Genomic DNA, 19,917 nt, shown 5'->3' with positions numbered 1-19,917 from the left:
GTGTGGTTTTCAATAATATGGATGCTATAATCCCTGTAACATGTTACTTGTCTACCATGTTAATGATAGGCACAATATCCCCTTGTTACATGACTAGTTCCCATGCTAATAATTTTCATGAATTTGATTACAAAAATAAAAAATAAACACTTGGTCTTCTGCTTCATCACCTTTTCAAAGAGGAGCTAAATGCTTTCTTAGTTACTGCTCAACTGAGTGATTCTTTCTCATCTATGAATTTTTGTTACCATAGCTTCTACTAACAGTTGTGAAATTATTTATATGTGGTTTTTTAGGTCTTAGTGCCAAAAATTTTGAAGTGTGTAACTCTATGCCATGTACTGTGTACTTCTTAAAGAGCTCACCCAGTTCTAACATTGATGTGAATGAAACTGTTCTATGCAGAGCATCTGAGCTCTTTAAAGTTAAACCTCTCTTAGAGGTTTAAGCAAACTACCCCAAACAATTGTTTTGAACATCTACAATCAAATAACATCTTTTGATCATAGAATCATAGAATGGTTTTGGTTAGAAGGGACCTTAAAGATCATAAAGTTCCAAGCCCACTTCTGTGGGCAGGGACACTTTGCTAGACCAGGTTGCTCAAAGCCCTGTCCAACCTGGCCTTGAGTATTTCCAGGGACTGGGGAATCCATGACTTCTCTGAGCAGCCTATTCCAGTGCCTCACCACCCTCATGGTGAAGAATTTCTTCCTTATACCTAATCTAAATCTACCCTCTTTCAGTTTAAAACCATTACTGCTTGTCCTATCACTACATGCCCTTGTAAAATGTAGTTTTCCAGCTTTTTCATATGGCTCCTTCAGGTACTTGAAAGCTGTTATAAGGTCTCCCCGGAGTCTTCTCTCCTCCAGGCTGAACAGCCCCAACTCTCTCAGCCTGTCTTCACAGGAGAGGTGCTCCAGCCCTCTGATCATCTTTGTGGCCCTCCTCTGGACTTGCTTCAACAGGTCCATGTCCTCTTTATGTTCGGGGCCCCAGAGATGAACACAGTGCTCCAGGTGAGGTATCACAAGAGTTAAGTAGCGGGGAGAATCAGCTCCCTTGACCATGCCTCTTGTGATGCAGCCCAGGATACGGTTGGTTTTCTGGGCTGCAAGCGCACATTGCTTACTTATGTTGAGCTTCTCATCAGCCAACTCCCCCAAGTCCTTCTCCAGTCTGCTTTCAATCTGTTCTCCTCCCAACCTCTATTTGTGCTCGGGATTGCCCTGGCCCAGGTGAAGGACTTTGCACTTGACCTTCTTGAACTTCAAGAGGTTTCCGCAGGCCCACCTCTGAAGCCTGTCAAGATCCCTTTGGATGGCATCCCTTCCCTCCAGTGTGTTGACTGCACCACATGGTTTGGTGTCATTGGCAAACTTAGTGAGGGTGCACTCAGTCCCACTATCTATGTCACTGACAAAGATGTTAAATAGTGCCTGTCCCAATACTGGCCCCAAGGAATGTCGCTTGTCACAGGTCTCCACTTGGACATCAAGCTGTTGACTGCAGCTCTCTGAGTGCAACCATCCAGTCAGTTCCTTATCCATGGAATGGTCCATCTATCAAATCCATGTCTCTTCACTTTAGAAATGAGGATGTTTTGCACAAGTCTAGTTAGATGTCATCAGTTGCTCTTCCCTTATCCACCAGTGCTGTAACCCTGTTGTAGAAAGCAACCAAATTTGTGAGGCATGATTTGCCCTTATGGAAGCCATGTTGGCTGCCATCAATTACCTCCTTATTTTCCATGTGCCTTCGTGTAGTTTCCAGGAGGATCTCCTCCATGATTTTGCTGGGCACAGAGGTGAGACTGACTGGCCTGTAGTTCCCTGGGTTTTCCTTTTTTCCGTTTTTTAAAAATGCGGGTTACAATTCCTCTTTTGCCATTAGTGGGAACTTCACTGGACTGCCATGACTTATCAAATATGATGGATAGTGGTTTAGCAACTTCAGTTTCCAGGTTTGTCAGGTCTTGCGGAGTCATCTCAGCAGGTCCCATGAGTTTATGCACCTTCAGGTTTCTTAGATGATCTCAAACTTGATCTTCTACAGTGGGTGGTTCTTCCTTCTCCCAGTCCCTGCCTTTGCCTTCTGTGACTTGAGCAGTGTGGCTGGAGCACTTTCCAGAGAAGACTGAGGCAAAAAAGTCATTGAATACTTCAGCTTTCTCCATATCCTGGGTAACCAGGTCTCCTGTTTCCTTCTGGAGAGAGCCAACATTTTTCCCTAATCTTCCTTTTATCACTGACATACCTATAGCAGATTTTTTTGTTGCCCTTGACATCCCTGGCCAGATTTAATTCTATAAGGGCTTTAGCTTTCCGAACCTGATCCCTGGCTGCTTTCAGTTTCTCTGTATCCCTCCCAGGCTACCGGTCCTTGCTTCCACCCTCTGTAGGCTTCATTTTTGTGTTTGAGTTTGTCCAGGAGCTCCTTATGCATCCATGCAGACCTCCTGACATTCTTGCCTCATTTCCTCTTTGTTTGGATACATTGCTTCTGAGCTTGGAGGAGGTGATCCTTGAATATTAACCAGCTCTCTTGAGTCCCTCTCCCTCCAGGGCTTTGTCCCATGGTACTCTGCCAAGCAGATCCCTGAAAAGGCCGAAGTGTGCTCTCCAGAGGTCCAGGGGAGTGAGCTTGCTGTGTTGCCTACGATCTTGAACTCCACAATTTCATGGTCACTGCAGCCAAGACTGCACTTGAGCTTCATGTTCCTGGTCAGAACAAGGTCCAGCATAGCGTCTCTCCTTGTTGACTCCTCTGTCACTTGGAGAAGGAAGCAATGCATTCCAAGGAACTTCTGGAGTGCTTGCCCCCTGGTGTGTTGTCTGTCTAATAGATATTGGGGTGGTCGAAGTCCCCCATGAGGACTTGGGCTTGTGAATGTGGGGCTGCTGCTGCTCCTGTCTGTCTTAGAGGTCCTCTTCACTTCGTCTTCTTGGTCAAGTGACCTGTAGCAGACCCCCACTATAATGTCATCCATCCCTGCCCTCCCTTTAATCCTGACCCATGAGCTCTCAGTCTGCACCTCATCTACCCCCAGGTGAAGTTCCTTGCACTCCAGCTGGTCATTGACAAAGAGGGTGACACCCCCTTGCTGCTTGTCTTCCCCTGCCTGTCCTTCCTAAAGAGTCTGTATTCTTCTATTCCAAAACTCCAGTCATAGGAGCCATCTCACCACATCTCCATGATGCCAGTAAGATCAGTCTTACAGATGTGTGCATGTCTCTTGTTTATTCCCCATGCAATGTGCATTTGTATAGAGGCATTTAAATTGGGCACCTGATGAAGCTGATTTTGATGGATCTCTACATTACTTTAATTTTTATTTCCTGATGCTGAGTATGTAAAGCAAAATGTTACAAGTTGCCCTCCTGGAATGCTAGGCAAGAACTTGAATTAACTTTCAGTTAATATATTGTTCTTGAGTTTCCCAGTAACAGTTGAACTTGGCTGGTATGATGTCATTTGTCTGGCACTTTTGATTTCTGCATGCATTGCAAATAGTTCGCAAGACTTAATCCTGCTGTACAACTAGCTGTCCTCCAGCTGGACCTCTTTTCTTCACTGACTTCTGACTTAGTCCACTTAATTATTTTATGTTGCAAATTTTTAATCCCACATAGGGTTCGTTTGTTTTAGGTGTTTTCTGTTAATGTGTTACTTTCAGTTGCCCACGGCTTGCCAGAGACAGAGAGAGACTGATGTGCTCTTCTATGGACAGGCTGACTTATTTGCACTGCTCTGGATTATTGACTACTGAGGAAATTAGTTTGGGCAAAAGGGTAGATTCCTTTTAAAGATGTGAGTAAACAAGGCTTGTCTGTAACTTAGGTGAAATATCTTCAAAAAGCCTCATTTGCATCCCTTGAACTACTTCAGAAATTTCTTCTAGTTGCTATTGCAAGCTAACTGTGGGAGCAGTTCCTCTAGAGAAGGCTAAATGGTATTTCCTCAAAGGGAAGGAATGGGTCCTGTTGGTGGTATGGTAGCCAGAGAGATGCTGAACAGCTGAGATCTGTTGGCGGCCTGCCAGCTGTAGGGCTTGTGAAAAAAAAGCTGTTGTTTTGCTGCAGAAACTGTCTTAGGAATGTCTTGCCTCCTCAGCTGACTCCTGATTCACCTCACTGTGACCTGTCTTCCCAAGGCTGAGCGGATGTCAGGGTAATCTCATACTGGCATACTTACTTGGGACACTTGAAGCTGACCTTCAAAAAGAAAAAGCTTCTCAGCGGAGTGTTTGTGTCCTAGCTGTAATGTTGCCGGTGCTGCTGTGCAAATTCAGACTGGTTTCTGTGTGGATAAAGGCAGACTGGGAAGGGCTGAATATTTACAGTTTGTGTTTCTGTTTTCACTTGAGCAAAATTACTTAAAGAACAATAGCCCCTGAGAAGTGTGAAAGCTTACTAGTGGGTAACTTGGGGATCAACACATGGCAATATCATTATTTATTTCTTCATGTATCAAACTACATTTCTTCAAAAAACATGACAAGTCAAAGAGGTGATATCCTTTAAACATCATAAAAATAGCAGATTTTCATACTGCTTAGTAAGATTTAGGTTTGTAGAGAGTTCTGCCAATTTTTTGTAATTCTGCAGGAAGCACTCAAAACTGGCTGAGCTTGTACTGGATTAACAGTCTCCTTTCAATTTTAAAAAAGGACTCATTTCTTGTGATGGCAGGTAGGCTTGTGAGCAAGTTTAAGCTGCCTGTATGAAAGATGTTTAAAACTTCAGTCTTTGGAAAGCATGCACTGCAGTTTGCTTTTCTGTGCTTTTGTTTCCTTTTTTATAGTGTTAACTTCCTATATGTTATCTTTAAAGCCCTGCAAAGATAACTATTTCTTTTCCTCTGCATATTTTTCCATTGCGCAGCAAAACATTTTAAGTGAAGCCTCTGAGCGCCTCTATATTTCACCATAATGCAGTGCTACTGATTGTAGCTGGTTAAATAACAGGGAAACAAAGTATTTTACAAATAAAGAGGTAATTTGCCTGCTGGCTTTTGGACAGGGCAAGAGGCTACACTTTACTGGTAATCATAAAATCTAGGCCCCCTGACAGCAAGAAAATATTCAAGTAGTATCTCAGCACAAAACAGTCACTGAGACACTGAGTCTTGAAGTAACACCAACACACCAACTGTAGCCAGGTTTGTTATAATCCTGCACTGGTAGCGGTGAACTGGTATCTCCCAGGGACTACTTCAAGGAGCAACACCAGTGAATGCTTGCTGCTCACATGCCAAGGTGCAGCTGCTGTTCACAATCTTAAGTGCACCTATGAAACAAACTGGGAAGGATGTCTCTGTCTTTTTTGTGGAAAGCTGAGTGATAGAGTACTACATCCAAATATTTAGTTTTGGGAAGATACTGCAAAACAAATAGTGCAGTGATGTGTTGTAGTATTGCTGATTTGTGGTATAGATCATATCTGAAGCTCTCACTAATAGGTTGGGACCTTGTATTAGGTGGTGTGCAATAACAGTGGAAGCTGTTTGCTCTTAATGCATTTTCTCAATGCTTTTCTGCCTCTACAGGTGGTGTGTGTTTTTTGTGGGTCTTTTGTGGTGTTTGTTTTGTGTGGTTTTTTTTTTTTACCAGTTAAACTGTGTTTGCAGAGAAGCTTATGATTGCTTAGTTATATGACAATAAACTAAAGGTGATGCAACTATATATCCATGCTAGTGGGTTGCAGAGATTAGTCTAAATGTCTGCTAATGTAGTCCTCTTGACATTGTCTCTCATAGCCTCCTCACAAAAGAACTGTTCAGAGCTGGTAGATGACAGAGTCATGAAAAACAGTAGTATCTCCTCAGTTTGAAGAACTGTTTTAACTACAAGTGTTCTGATACTGAGTTGTGTAAAAAGTGGAGGGAAGATTAAAGGATGAGACATGAAGAGATTCACGCAAGGAGGACAAAAAAATGGGAACACAGTGGAGGGAGGCACTGAAGTTGATAGCTACTTGATACAGTCTGGTTTAATTTCCAAAAAGTCTTTAAAGAATGTTATCCAAAGACTGAGTAAACTGGGCCATAGTTGGAAAACATACATTGTTGGCAGAGATTGCATGGTATGTATAAAAGCCCCTTGCAACAAGGGGAGGCAGATGCTGGACTTCACGGGGTTCTGTAATGAGATGAATGCCTTCAGAATTGTCAAAGTGATCTTAAAAGAGGGGAGATCACCGAAAAGATGAAAGTTGGTGATGAAAGACAGTTGTTCAGACTGCTGAAAACAAGGGCCTGCCTAAGAATTCAAGAATGTGGAGGCTGCTGGTGAAACTTTGTCTGCTACAGTGTTGCCCAGCATAGAAAAATTTGACTTATTTATGATCTCTGAGCTGAATGTTGGAACTCAGAAACAGAATTTTAGTGCTTTGATACTTGCATGATACAACATCAGTTTACCTGCACAGTTGCAGGGAAGAGGAGGACTAGTTTATGAAATAAATATTTATTATGAGATTGTCAAATACTTGCACTTCCTGAGTCAGTGTGGTGTTTGTGGTAATGTTTTTGTTTGTGTGGGTTTTCTTTTCCCTTTTTTTTTAAAGATTTTGTTTTGGTGATGTTTTAATGGTGTGTTTTCAATGTGATTGAAAGCTAGAAGAGTTTCTAGAGGAATTATTGCCATGTCGTTGCTTTTTTTTTCTATGTATCTGCTGCTGTTGGAGATGGGATGAATACTTCTGAAAGTTTTTAGGCATCACTTGGTCATAGCTAATCTTGTGTCCTCATTTAGAAAAATGAACTGCAGATGTTGGTCTGTTTCAGCAAACCTGTATCTGAGGTGTTTCAGCTGCTCTTCCATCTAGCCCACTGGCTTGGTGAGACAACAGGGGTTGTGTTGTCACTGGCTACACCTTTGAAAGACTTGCCTCAAGTTTTGTGGAAAGTGAAACTGTATTTGATGGGGAGAATGGACAGAGGAAATGTTAATCTCTGCAAGAAGCAATAACAGTTTGTGAACGTTGTCACATTTGCATAGAAATGTATGATCATACAAGGCAGGTGTACTGTGCACCTCATATTTTTTTGCACAGTGATACTACCGGTCTCCTAGAAAAGGTCCTGCATGAACATGAAGTTAAGAGGAAATGCGTAAGGAAAAAGTTGCATATTTTGCATGGATAAAATCTTTTGCAAATCAGAAATAAAGCTAATTGTTAGCTTTCTCAAGAAATAAGGAGACATCTAAATGTGAGTGGTAATTGTAGTATGTTTTCAGTTTCTATAGGTCTTCAGTCCATGCTGTCTTTTGAGAATGATATCCAAAGCAGAGTCTTTGGAATAGTTTTATACGCCTCTTGCATCCATATGTAAACCTGAAGTGATCCAAACTTGATCTGAATTTTGTAAACTTCAAATGAGTCAAATTTTACTGGAATTCTTGGATTTCTTGTCAAATTGTTAGCTGTCCTTTGATTTATAGTAGCACTACCATTCTATTTGATACCAAATACTGTGCTGTTTTTCTGAAATAGATTGACAAGTAGTTGGTTATTTAGTTTTTCTACATAGTAGGGAATTGAACTTTTTTTTGATCATGTGCAGTCTCCTAAATACTTCATTGACACTGTGAAGTTGTGGTCCTGTATGATCACATTGGATACTTCCTTCCCATGTAATTTTTGGGAAGTAGTTATGATGGTGGAAATATATATTTTGATTATATCTACATAGAGTGTAGCTGTTAAATTATAAAGTTTAGATTCTAACATGTCTCTTTATATTGACTGTTAATCTCCTGACCTTACTAGGATTGTGCTCTTGTGTTTCACACTTTGGATAGATGAAATGCAGTTTTCATATTTTCTGGAACATGTGCCTCCAATGCTTTTACTAAAATTCACATTGGAACACATATTAAGGAGTTGAACTTTCTGAAAGAAACTTGAATTTGTGTAGCGTACTGGACAGCAGTTAAAATGGGGGCTCTAAAGCAGTGATTTCCATGCTTCTTGGACTAGTGGATTATTCTTGGTACTTTGTCTCCTGGAACCATTGGACCTAAGATGGCAGTAACGGGACAGTGGTTTTTTTGTGTGGTATTGCTTTGGTTAGCTTGAAGTCAGGGACATCTTTTTGGACATTAGACTCCTAAGTACCATTTTGCAGGTGGAAAATGTCATTCATCTTGTAGTATGTTTGAGAACATAGGTGTTTCATCGTATAGAAGATTTTCAAGAGTTTCAACATAAAATATTTCTAGTTACTGGAATGTGTTTGTGATGATACTGAGATACTTAAGAAAATCCTCATCAGTTAGGACATGGAAATTAGTTGAGTTAAATAGCTCGGCACCTGGCATCAAGTATTTTTTTTAATGTTGCAGTTCTATGGGTATTCTGAGGAACTACTTGGATTTGTTTTGTAAAGTTGGAATTAAAACTAAATCCACAAAAAAGTGTCTCTAGTATTAAAAGAAAAAGCTATAAGTATCCTCTGCCTGCAATTACGTACTGGAAATGAGTAAATGATTACCAAAAGAGTTGTAGCACCTTTTTTGCTTCTGTTTTTCTCAAAGTTATATTTCAACTTCATACTTGGACAGGACTAGTTTTCAATCTGTGATATTAGTACAGTGCTATAATACAAAATGCAACATGGTATTCTGCTGGTACTTCAATTTATGTGAATAAATCTATTGATTCTAAACCAGAACAAAGTTTTTTAGTATTTCTGTATGCTTTAGAGTGAGACCTTAAAAAGCGCATGGCAGATATGCCACTGTTCAGACTATAATATGTATTCGTCCTATTTATTAAAGCTGACATGGTTTGTGTTCCTTTCCTTTTTAACATTATAGCACTTGCCTGTAGACCTTTTAAGTGAAGTCTAATGCTGATTTTTGTTTTTATTTTCCCTAGGGTTCGAAATCTAGAAGAATGGCAAACATAGACAAGTAAGTAAAATCTGTGCATTATTGAGGCTCTTACTGTGTCATACACTGTACTTCAGATGGCTGTGATCTCCATATACTTGGTAGATATGGTCTAGGTAGTGATCTTGGCATGGTGGCAAGATGTGAGGTTTATATGTTTGTGGGAGAAAAGCTTGAGTTGCTCATACTAAATGGGTTTGGGGTCTTAATTGTAAGTAAATCTAAAACCTGGGACAAGGCACCAGTGAACTTACCATGTTGGTTAGAATTCTGGAGGGGAAAAACCGGTAGTACTGCCAATTACTATTGTTTCACTGTGCATAAGTTTTTCTATACTTTGAATGCTCATATTGTGTGGTATTTATGTAAAGATTAGGTGAACCTACCCTCAATACTCAAGGCCTGTGCATCTTAACAAAGAGAATGCATAGAACAGAAGGAGGCTTTTGACTAGTTGATACAAATGGGTGCTGAAGGAATTATTTTGTAGAAAGAACTAATGCAACAGTTTGCTTCTACCCACATGATCTCTAACTTGAGTTCTTTAGTCTCCTTATAGTATTTTGTAAAATTAACTTCTTGATCCTGTTATTGGATATTCCTAATAGCAAAGAACAGTCTGAACTTGATCAACAGGATATGGAAGATGTTGAAGAAGTAGAAGATGATGAAACTGGTGAAGACGCCAACAACAAAGGTAATGTTGAAACAAGGGTTTCTAAACAGCTGCATACATGTTTTCTAATTAATGTGTTACAAGGTTCTTACTGCTTAAAATAATATGAAATGGTAAAACATAACTACTGATGCATAACTGTATTTAAATTTTGAAGGACTCTTTTGCCAGTTGTGTGATTTTTATTAGTTGTCTTTAGTCCTTTATTTTAGTCATGATTAGTAACAGTTCAGGCAGCACTGGCCACCTGTAAGGATAAATAATTAGAAAAAGAAAGGATTATTGTGGGTATGTGACTAGATACTTTCAAAACTAACAACAGTTAAAGGGTTTTAAAAAGTGAAACTCTGGGTAGAAGAAAATCAGGTGCATATATGTGTGTGTGTCTCTTTTTTGATCAGTTGCTTAGTAATTTGCTGCTGAATTGTTAAGATTGTGAACAGAACAAAAATCATGCTTAGTGTTGCCACTCCTAAAATCAATAAATACTTTTTTTTTTCTCTCAACAAAAATAACCTTAACATGTATCAGAATACTTGTTTTGTCTGTGCTGAACTGTCTTACTCATACTTTGTAGTTAAACATTAGAGGCACAGTTAGAATCTGCAGGGCAAGTAGCTGAAAGAGAACTAACTAATAATAAATAATAAAATTATTTCAACTACCAATAGTGCCATATTATATGACTGCTTGAACAGAATAATAACACTAAAGTAGCATAATTTTGCTCAAGATGATGTTAGAGGCTTTGCTGTATCTATTGAAAAAAGTGTTTTCAAAGCTGGACTGCAAAATTGTGGGGAGCACACTGGTCAGCTGAAGAACAGCTTATAATAATTAAATGGTAGATTTCCAGGTGTCCCAAAGCAACCTAGAGGTGAATCATGTGTATTTTTAGTGATTAATCCCAGCTATTGTAGACAAGGATGTAAGGGCAAATTATGCCATAGGAATCTTGGAGGGAAATTGAATTTTATAAAGCAGAAACATTTTTCAGTAGTAGGGAAACCTGATGCTGTTAAGCAGTTCTTTTGCATCCATAATTCTTGCTTTCTAGTTTTCTGGTATTTTTTTATGCACAATTTTGCTTATATTTTACTGATTTATTTTTTTAAATCTAATTTCATTTTTAAATATGTCAAAGGTCTTTCTGTGGACGATAAGTATAGCAGTCAGGCTTTTAGGAAAAACCTCTTTGAAGACATAGTGTACATGGATCCACAAATTTGCAAAACAGACTGTGTGGTCAGATTTCAGTTACAGGGAATGTGGCTGTTGGCATTGGTATACCATGTGTATACTGATTTGGTGTTAAGGAATAACTGGCAACATACTCAAATGGCACAATTAGGTAGGTTTTCAAGTGTATATGAAAGTAAAATGAATAGAAAGGCCAGAGAGAACTAGATAAATTGGCAAGAAGAGTAGCGTTCACTAATATGAGGTAATACCTTTAAGAAGTAATTACATCTTGTACTGCAAAAATATAAACTGATTACAATTGTTATGGAAAACCAGGACTTTTTTGGATGTTGCTTGGAACATAACTTTTCAGCATGTAATTTCAGTACTAGGACATAAAAGTAGAAGAGAATATTCACATATGGTTACCATACTGAAGGGCATAGAAAAGGAAAATGGTATGCTGTTTCCAAAAGCTTTGTCTATCAGAAAGGATTCCGAAGCTTCACTGTAATTTGGAGGTGTCAGAAGAATGCTATATAAACCTGATATAAGGAGTGCAAGGTACATGTTTGCCTATCTGTAGATGTTGAGGACAGGGGGAAGAAGGCAAAACCAGCATGATAAAAACTGATCCAAAACTCTTACTAAAAAATATGTAGTAGTGAAATTCATTTCTGTGAGTTGAGGCACAGATTTTGAGCAGAAGTAAAAGGGTTGATGTTAATTTGGATGATGAGAACAATTAGGCTAGGAATTTGTGTTTTTTGAATGTACTTTTACCTTGTAGTAAATCTGTCTTGTAGTTTGAAACAGGTTTTCCATTGGGACAGTCTTCCTAAAGGTGATGTAAATGATAGACTTCAGGGACACTAGTACTGATACTCTGCAGTGAATAATGCGTCAGACTATTCTAATGACTAATTATTTTGCAGGAAAAGTTAGCTAAACATGGGTTTGTAAAGCAATTTTAAATGCAAGTCTGAAACTGTCTTATTTCTTTCTTTTTACCTGGGATGGAAGGAAAATCCCAATTCCAATTTTTATTCCCTTAAAATAAAAGAACATTCTTCTACCTTCCCATTCCTTAATGAATTCAAAATTAAAACAGTCAAGGCAAAACATGTTTTTAGGGGCAAGATATAAAACCTTCCATTTTAACAAAAGTGCTCAGTTTGCTGAGTAGTAGCTATTTTAATTCAGATGCTGTTTCCATTTTCAGAATAGGATGGAGTTGATCCATGCTTCCAAAATAGAGAGCTGTTTGAAGTACTTTGCCTATGCTTCTTTTACAAGTTGATATATAGTAAACTTACTGCTCTTTTGTAGCATTTGAGTAGTTTTTATTTCAAGATTAGTCCAAAAGATGCCCTTCGCACTTACATATTTTTCTTTAATTCAGCTCGGCAGTTGACTGTGCAGATGATGCAAAATCCTCAGATTCTTGCAGCCCTTCAGGAAAGACTTGATGGTCTGGTAGGAACATCTACAGGATATATAGAAAGGTACAGTATTTGTTCGGTGTGAGCAGAGTGGTATAAATTTTTTTTTTATTTATGAGCTGTATTGTCTGTAACATTAATAGTAATAAACTACTGTGCTGCTCAGATAGCAGGAAAATTAATATAGTCTGCCTGTAGTGCACATCAGAATTGAAGAGTTTTTACTTAGGCTTTTTTGAAAAAAAAAAAAAAAAATCCTAAAATATTTACAGGGGTTGACCTTATCCCCTACAATGGCAGCATGGCACACTTATAAAAGATACTTTCCTGCTACTTCGAATGTCTTTTGTAGCTTTGTCTTTATCATGAAACATCAGAAGTATGGTAAAATACTTTGAGGCCTAGTGTTTCTAATAGTCATTTTTTTGTTAGAGTGTAACTAGGAGCTAATAAAATTATGGATGGTGTATCTGCGTTTCATGTGGTCTCCTTATGTAGCAAAACTTGAAACAGTCTCTTGCTAAGATTTTCTTCGTCTGTGTTAGCAGGTAGAATTTTCTGGCTCTTATGTGATTTCTGATTGTGTATGAACACTTCACCACATCCACAGGAATAATAAAAAATACAACTGTCTTGCTGTGATGGGCTCCTACATTGCTATTGACATGAACTGTGGCAGCTACTGAGTAACAAGCGTTCTGCTGCTGCTACTCCTACTCATTCCACGTTCCTGTTATAGACCATAGCATGGAAGAAAAGCCCATTAAACCAGCAGCTATCACTAATAAATACTGGTCCAAGAAAGAGCATGGAGTCAAAGTGTACCCATGTTCTTTCTTGGCTAGATGCTGTATACTACAGGCTCTCTATGCCAAATATTTTTTTCTTCTGTTTTTCAACAGATATTAATTAACCTCTACTAATCTTTCAGGTCCTTGATCTAAGAGTGAACAAAAGTGGTAACATTGATTTACATGGCATTCTTCTAGTCAGCTGCTCTCTAAGATACTGTACCATTTCTTCATCAATTCCAAGTACAGTAGTGCATTCTTTATCACAAAAGCATTGCAACTCTGCCCATGTACCAAATGCTTACCTAACTTGCATTGCAAAAATAACTTGAAAATGTGTGTAAACTTGAGCGTGCATTTTCTCAACACATGCATGCTGACTTAACCATGCTTTACAGGTGCCTCTTATGTGCCTTTGCAAGTGTTGTTTTGATCTTATTTAACTACAGAGTCTAGACATTGAGATGGCACAGAAGTCATCAGGAATTGGGGATCCTAAAGGCCTGTTATGTGGGCTGTTAAGGAACATAAGCTAACAGCATAAGCTGCTAGGAAACTAAACAGGTTCTGAGAAAACATCTGTCTGCTCAGGCTTAGAATCTGCTAATTGCTTGGCAGCTGTCCAATAACTTACCTCTTCACCTGTGCCTGGCCACAATAATTTTAATGAAACTTACTCCCATACACTAGAATTTCACTCACCTGCTTGCAGGAGGTTGTATTCTTGTGTGATCATAATACTTGCTAGTGGCTTGTATTCAGAGCAACAGGTTTTACTTGCCATTGTTGTACTTGTGCAGTCCAGTTTGGATTTCTTGGTCTACTTCTCTGTTTTGGGTTTACTTTGTAAAAAGCTGTCTCTTTCATGAAACTACCTTTCTTCTTTTTGAAAAGGACAGAGATGATAAAGGTAGTGGATATACAAATTGTGAAATTTCAACTGGATGGCATGGACTGTGATGAAATGCAGCTTTGACACATGAAAAAGATACTAGATTCTCTAATAAAGGGCTTAAAATCTTTAGCCTGACATACCAGAGTTGGACATGCTACATGTATGGTGCTACCTCTAAGAAATTTCATAATGCTTTATATTCAGTTCCTGGGACCAGTATTCTTAGGCTTGATATATGCATGTGGCATTAAGTAGTCAATTGTTCTGTGACTTATTTGTGTGGTTATATTAGTTTTCTTCCTTAACGATATTTTTTTTCCCCTTGAACTAACTGAACTTGCTACTTAAGCTGTTGTTATTTTTGATCTTGTACTTGAAGATAAAATTACAGCAAGTGATTAACTTGACTAACTGCTGGAAAAATGTCAGAGTAGCAAGAATGTTATCAACCCTTTATGAGCATACATGACTAAATTTAAATGGTTTTGGTAGTCTGTGTAGCAGATATACTTTTGCCTGAATTGGAAGGTTAAGGGAAATCTGGGTGTAATGGTGATATACATTGCCTTAGTAACCACAAATAGTATATTCATGTTGAGCGTAAAGCTGTTTGGGAAGAGGTTTTTGCATTTTAAAATTGGACAAGGATGCTAGAACATGTCCTACCTGATAGAGGTAAGCAAGCTTGAGTAGTACGGTGTTTAAGCTAATATATTCTTGGTTATTTTCTCTAGCCTGGAGCTGGTCCTAACAAAAGCAGTTCTTTAATACTGTGTTCTAAATAACGTGACACAACTGCTTAAAATAAATATGGGAAGTTAACATGGTAAACTCTCTAGCCATGTGCTGGGGTTTGGCCCATCTCACAGGAAAGGGAGGCTGTCAGCAGTCTACCCTGTGAATCTCATCAGTAGCCTAGATGTAGGTAACTTTCTGTCGTAACAGTAAGTCTGTGTTAGCATATTTTACCAAAGTTAAAGCATTAATTGCTTTCCTTTTACACATGTATAATATGGAGGCTCATTTAGCAAAACAGCTCTGGTTCGCTTTGGGAGTGACAGTTAATGTGTTAGACAGTAGTACCAGCTGCTTTCCTTGGTGAAACAAATGTGAATTTTGAAGATTAACTTTCTTAAGCAAAGACTAACTCAATTGTCCTAAACTTACTTTCATAAAACTAAGCCAATTAATGATGACCTTTCTTAATTATGCTCAATCATATGAATGTAATATGCTACTCATTGATAATGTAAACTTATTTTTAGTATGAAGTTTAATTGCACAAGTTTGTCTCATGATTGACCCAGGTCTTTGGAATGCTCTGTTTCAAACTGAGGTTAAGCCTTAGTTTAAGGGCCTGCACTAACAGTTTCAATCTGCATGGTCCAGTGGATCATAGTTTTGATTTGTACAGCTTTCTATAACTTAGAGTGTAAAATCAGCTTTGATGTAGGTCGGCTAACTTGGAAGGGGACTGGATAAGGAGGGGTCAATATGTGCTTAGAATGCTGTGTTAGTAACAGTTCTGTTGCTGAATTTTTCAGCTTGCCAAAAGTTGTTAAAAGACGTGTGAATGCTCTCAAGAACCTTCAAGTTCAATGTGCACAGATAGAAGCAAAATTCTATGAGGAAGTTCACGAGCTGGAAAGAAAGTATGCTGCTCTCTATCAACCCTTATTTGACAAGGTATTTTAATGCTAATCTGATTTGTACCTAAAAGCTTTAGCTAAAACACAAGGGAACATAAACTGAAAGCTTATTCGTGTTCTGAATTACTTTGGTCTCATATGTGCCAATTCAATTCATTTGACACCACTTGACTGTCCATGTGAATACCAACTAAGATGCAGGGGAAGAAAGGTTCAGTCTGTTCCATGATTACCAAAATCACTTCAATATACCAGGCCTCATCTTTTAAATTGAGCAGATGTCAGATGGTATGGTAAACTTTCTGGAACTTTAGTGCTTATTTTAATGTGTTGAAAAGCTCATAGCTACAGAGTCATCTTACAGGGCCAGAAGAAAATGTTTTGATAAATAGTTAATGTATTACTAATTGTGTAACTTTAGGATTAGGAATTTACTGGTTAGAGCATTGCTGATGTCGATGAGGAAATATAAAAATGTTCTTGGTTTAATTTTCTAGCGAAGTGAAATCATCAATGCAATTTATGAACCTACAGAGGAAGAATGTGAATGGAAAGCAGATGCTGAAGAAGACATTTCAGTGAGTATCTTAATTAGTTCTCATCAATATCTCATGCTTTAGCATGAAGCAAGATTCAATACAGTAACTAAAGTTTAAAAAAAATCAGGTGCATGGTGATTGTTTGCTTAGATTATTGGTAAAAATTCTTAATGATGTGCATATGAAATCTAATCTGTACTGGTATCAGCATAAAACTCTTAATGAACCTTGTGAGCACTCTTTTAAAATTAAGAAAAACTAACATTTTTATTCTATGAAGGAGGAAATGAAAGATAAAGCCAAGCTTGAAGAGGAAAAAAAAGATGAAGAAAAAGAAGACCCTAAAGGCATTCCTGAGTTTTGGCTGACAGTATTCAAGAATGTGGACCTGCTCAGTGATATGGTTCAGGTGGGTGGTGCTCCAGAGTTGTTTGAAGTTGCATTAGTACTTAATGCAAGTGTCTTTAAGAAAGGAGTAGAAACAATACATCGCTTTGTGTGTCTGTTGGAGAGCAAAAATGGAACAAGTGACTTGGATGTCATATAGTACTTTATTCAACTGAGACCACACAGAACTCTGAAACACCTTCTTACTGTGCTATTTGTTGAACTTATTTTACCTTACTAATGCACCATTTATGCCCATAGGAGTGTGTGAGATGCATGTTAGATGTTGGTAAAAAACTGTACCGGGCGTTTCCACAGATTTAGGTTGTGTACTGCAGTGGAAACTATACAGCCACTGTTGCTATCTCTACTTCCCTACCACCACCTGCTGGTCACATTCACGAAAATGTTTCAGTGCTGTATCCAGGTTCTTGTCCTGTGTGAGACTGAATCTAAATATGGCTCTTTCACTGCAGGGTCTTAAATCTGTGTACGATTTAATGTTATGAAAATTGAATGAACTCTGTCTTCTTTACAGGAACATGATGAACCTATCCTGAAACACTTAAAAGATATCAAAGTGAAATTTTCAGAAGTTGGACAGCCTATGGTTAGTTGAACTTCTTAAGCAAGATTACTTTTGTGTTATCTTAAGACTTTTATTTGTATATTAGTAGTGTGGTCTGTGATAGCCAATTGTCTTATGGCAATCATCAAAAATATGCAGCTGCTTCTCGTCTTCTGAAAAATAGTACAAAGACTAGTCTTGCAGTATCATATGAATGAATTTATACTTAATTTAACCTTTAAGTTCTGATGAGTTAGTTACTTGACCTTAATGTCAGATGACTAAGTTTCACCTTTACATTTTGATACCTTCAGGAACCTTTTGTGTAAGTGTTATAATCAGGTATAATTTCCTTCTCAGAAAGCGGATAACTTCTCAATTTAAAATATTGAAACTTAGCAAGCTATCTCTGCCTTAGCACCTGGAAAACTGTTCATCAGGAGATCTTGTGTCATTACTACAAGCAATATATTAAGTGAAAGATCAACATGTTCGATGAAAACATTTGAATATTTACTGTACAACTTGGGCACCAAATTGCAGAATAAGTTATGTATACACGCTGCTTCAGTATTGGTAGCCATGGTTATGTTCTGTTGTATGTGTGTTTTTGGTTTTGGATTTTAGTTACTTAGAAGTTAAATGTATATATTACTAAATGGCTGAATTTGTCACTCTACAATTCTTTTTAAGAGTTTCACATTAGAATTTCATTTTGAACCAAATGACTACTTCACAAATGAAGTGTTGACAAAGACGTATAGAATGAGGTCAGAGCCAGATGATTCTGATCCCTTCTCCTTTGATGGACCAGAAATCATGGGTTGTACAGGGTAAGTGCTAATAAGTAACTTTAAGGCCATGTAACAGTTTCTTCCTTAGCATTATCCAGCTGTAGACTTCCAGCATCTTGGGAAGGTGCTAAAAAAGATATCACTACATAATAACTTGTAAATGGCTGGGATCAACTTGAGATTTTCAGTGTTTTTCTATACAATATATAAAACTATATATTTTATCGTAGAATGGTTTGGGCTGGAAGGGACCTTCATAGCTCATCTAGTCCAAGTTCCCTGCCATGAGTAGGAACATCTTCAACTAGATCAGGTTGCTTAGAGCCCTGTCCAGCCTGGCCTTGAATGTTTCCAGGGATGGGGCATCTACCACCTCTCTGGTCACCACTCTCATCATAAAAAGCTTATTCCTTGTTTCTAGCCTGAATCTCCCCTGTTTTAGTTTAAAACCGTTACCTCTTGTCCTATCACAACAGGTTCTGCTAAAAAGTCTGTCCCTATCTTTCTTATAGGACACCTTCAAGTACTGAAAGACTGCAATAAGGTCTCCCCGGAGCCTTCTCTTCTCCAGGCTAAACAACCTCAACTCTCTCAGCCTGACCTCTTAGAGGTGTTCCATCCCTCTGATGATCTTGGTGGCCTCATCTGGACTCCAACAGGTCCATGTCTTTCCTGTGCAGAACAGAGTAGAGGGGCAGAATCACCTCCTTTGACCTGTTGACCACACTCCTTTTGATGCAGCCCAAGATATGATTTGCTTTCTGGGCTGCAAGCACACATTGCTGGCTGCTGTCCAGCTTTTCATCCATCAGTACCCCCAAGTCCTCCTCCACAGGGTTGCTCTCAATCCTGTCATCCACCAGCCTGTATTGATCCTGGTGGTTGCCCTGATCCAGATGCAGGACCTTGCACTTGGCCTTGTTGAACCTGATGAGATTGACATGAGCCCATGCTTGTACAAGTCTGTGTGGATGGCATCCTGTCCCTCAGGCATGTCAACCACTCCAGTCAGCCTAGTGTTGTCTGTAGACTTGCTGAGGGTGCACTTGATCCCATTGTCACTGATGAAGATATTGAACAATACTGGTCCCAGTACGGACCCCTGAGGGACACCATTCATCACTGATCTCCATCTAGACATTGAACCATTGAGGGAGGTTGTGGAGTCTCCTTCCCTGGAGACATTCAAAGCCCGCCTGGACACATTCCTGTGCGACCTCACCTAGGCGTTCCTGCTCCAGCAGGGGGATTGGACTAGATGATCTTTTGAGGTCCCTTCCAATCCCAAACATATTGTGATACTGTGATACTAGTCTCTGGATGTGACAATCCAGCCAATTCTTTATCTGCCGAATAATCCATCCATCAAATCTATACCTCTTCTATTTAGAGAGATTGACATTAAAGACTGAGGCAAAAAAGTCGTTGAGAAGGCCAGCTTTCTCCTTATGTTGTTATGAGTTATGTTTATCTCCATCTGCACCTTGGCTTTCCTGACCCCATCCCTACCCAGCCAGACAATGTCCCTGTATGCTTCCCAGGCTACCTGTCTCTGCTTGCTGCCCCTACATTTCCTTCTTGCCCTTTAGTTTGACCAGCAGCTCTTTACTCAGCACCAGTCTTTTTGCCATTTCTGATTTCTTACACATGGGGATTGAGAGCTCTTGTGCTGTTTGGAGAGCATACCTGAAGTACACAGTGTGTGCGTAAATATGTATAAATACAAAATTTAATCAGTATTTATCTAGAAATACTGTTCTGCATTCACTACGGTGGAATTGAAAGACATGGATGGTGTTAACTTTTTCTACACTTTGATAGCTTTTTTCAAATTTTGTTTGATCGCTTATTTTAATCCTTTTGTATTTTTGACATGCAGCATTCGGGGAAGTCTGTTACAGTTTTACTTTCTCTGTTGTTGTCCAGTTTGTTTTATAGCTGTTGAATGTGCCTCTGAGTGTCTTTCAAGTGATCTATTTGAGAAATGGAGAACAGTCATGTTCTATTAACTCCAGGTTCCTCATGATTTTAAAGATCTATCACATTCCTTTCTCTGTGATGTCTTTTGTTCTAAATTAGCTATTCCTCAGACTTA

At 38.7% G+C, this 19,917-nt stretch overlaps 1 protein-coding gene across 1 annotated transcript in view; it reads left to right on the top strand.

Annotated features, from left to right (window-relative positions):
- The window catches only part of NAP1L1 (nucleosome assembly protein 1 like 1), a 38,385-nt gene that overhangs the window by 9,633 nt on the left and 8,835 nt on the right, over positions 1-19,917 (top strand). Inside the window, exons 2-9 of the mRNA XM_065838007.2 lie at positions 8,886-8,920; positions 9,508-9,596; positions 12,160-12,262; positions 15,430-15,571; positions 16,032-16,112; positions 16,354-16,482; positions 16,999-17,070; positions 17,722-17,861. Coding sequence (XP_065694079.1) covers positions 8,904-8,920; positions 9,508-9,596; positions 12,160-12,262; positions 15,430-15,571; positions 16,032-16,112; positions 16,354-16,482; positions 16,999-17,070; positions 17,722-17,861 — 773 coding nt within the window. The 5' untranslated portion in view covers positions 8,886-8,903. The remainder of the gene's footprint in view (positions 1-8,885; positions 8,921-9,507; positions 9,597-12,159; positions 12,263-15,429; positions 15,572-16,031; positions 16,113-16,353; positions 16,483-16,998; positions 17,071-17,721; positions 17,862-19,917) is intronic.

The sequence above is a fragment of the Patagioenas fasciata genome, chromosome 1 (genome assembly GCF_037038585.1).
Source record: "Patagioenas fasciata isolate bPatFas1 chromosome 1, bPatFas1.hap1, whole genome shotgun sequence".
Lineage (NCBI taxonomy): Eukaryota > Metazoa > Chordata > Aves > Columbiformes > Columbidae > Patagioenas > Patagioenas fasciata.
Note: the sequence above shows the minus strand (reverse complement) of the source record. Positions and strands in the feature narration are given on the sequence as shown.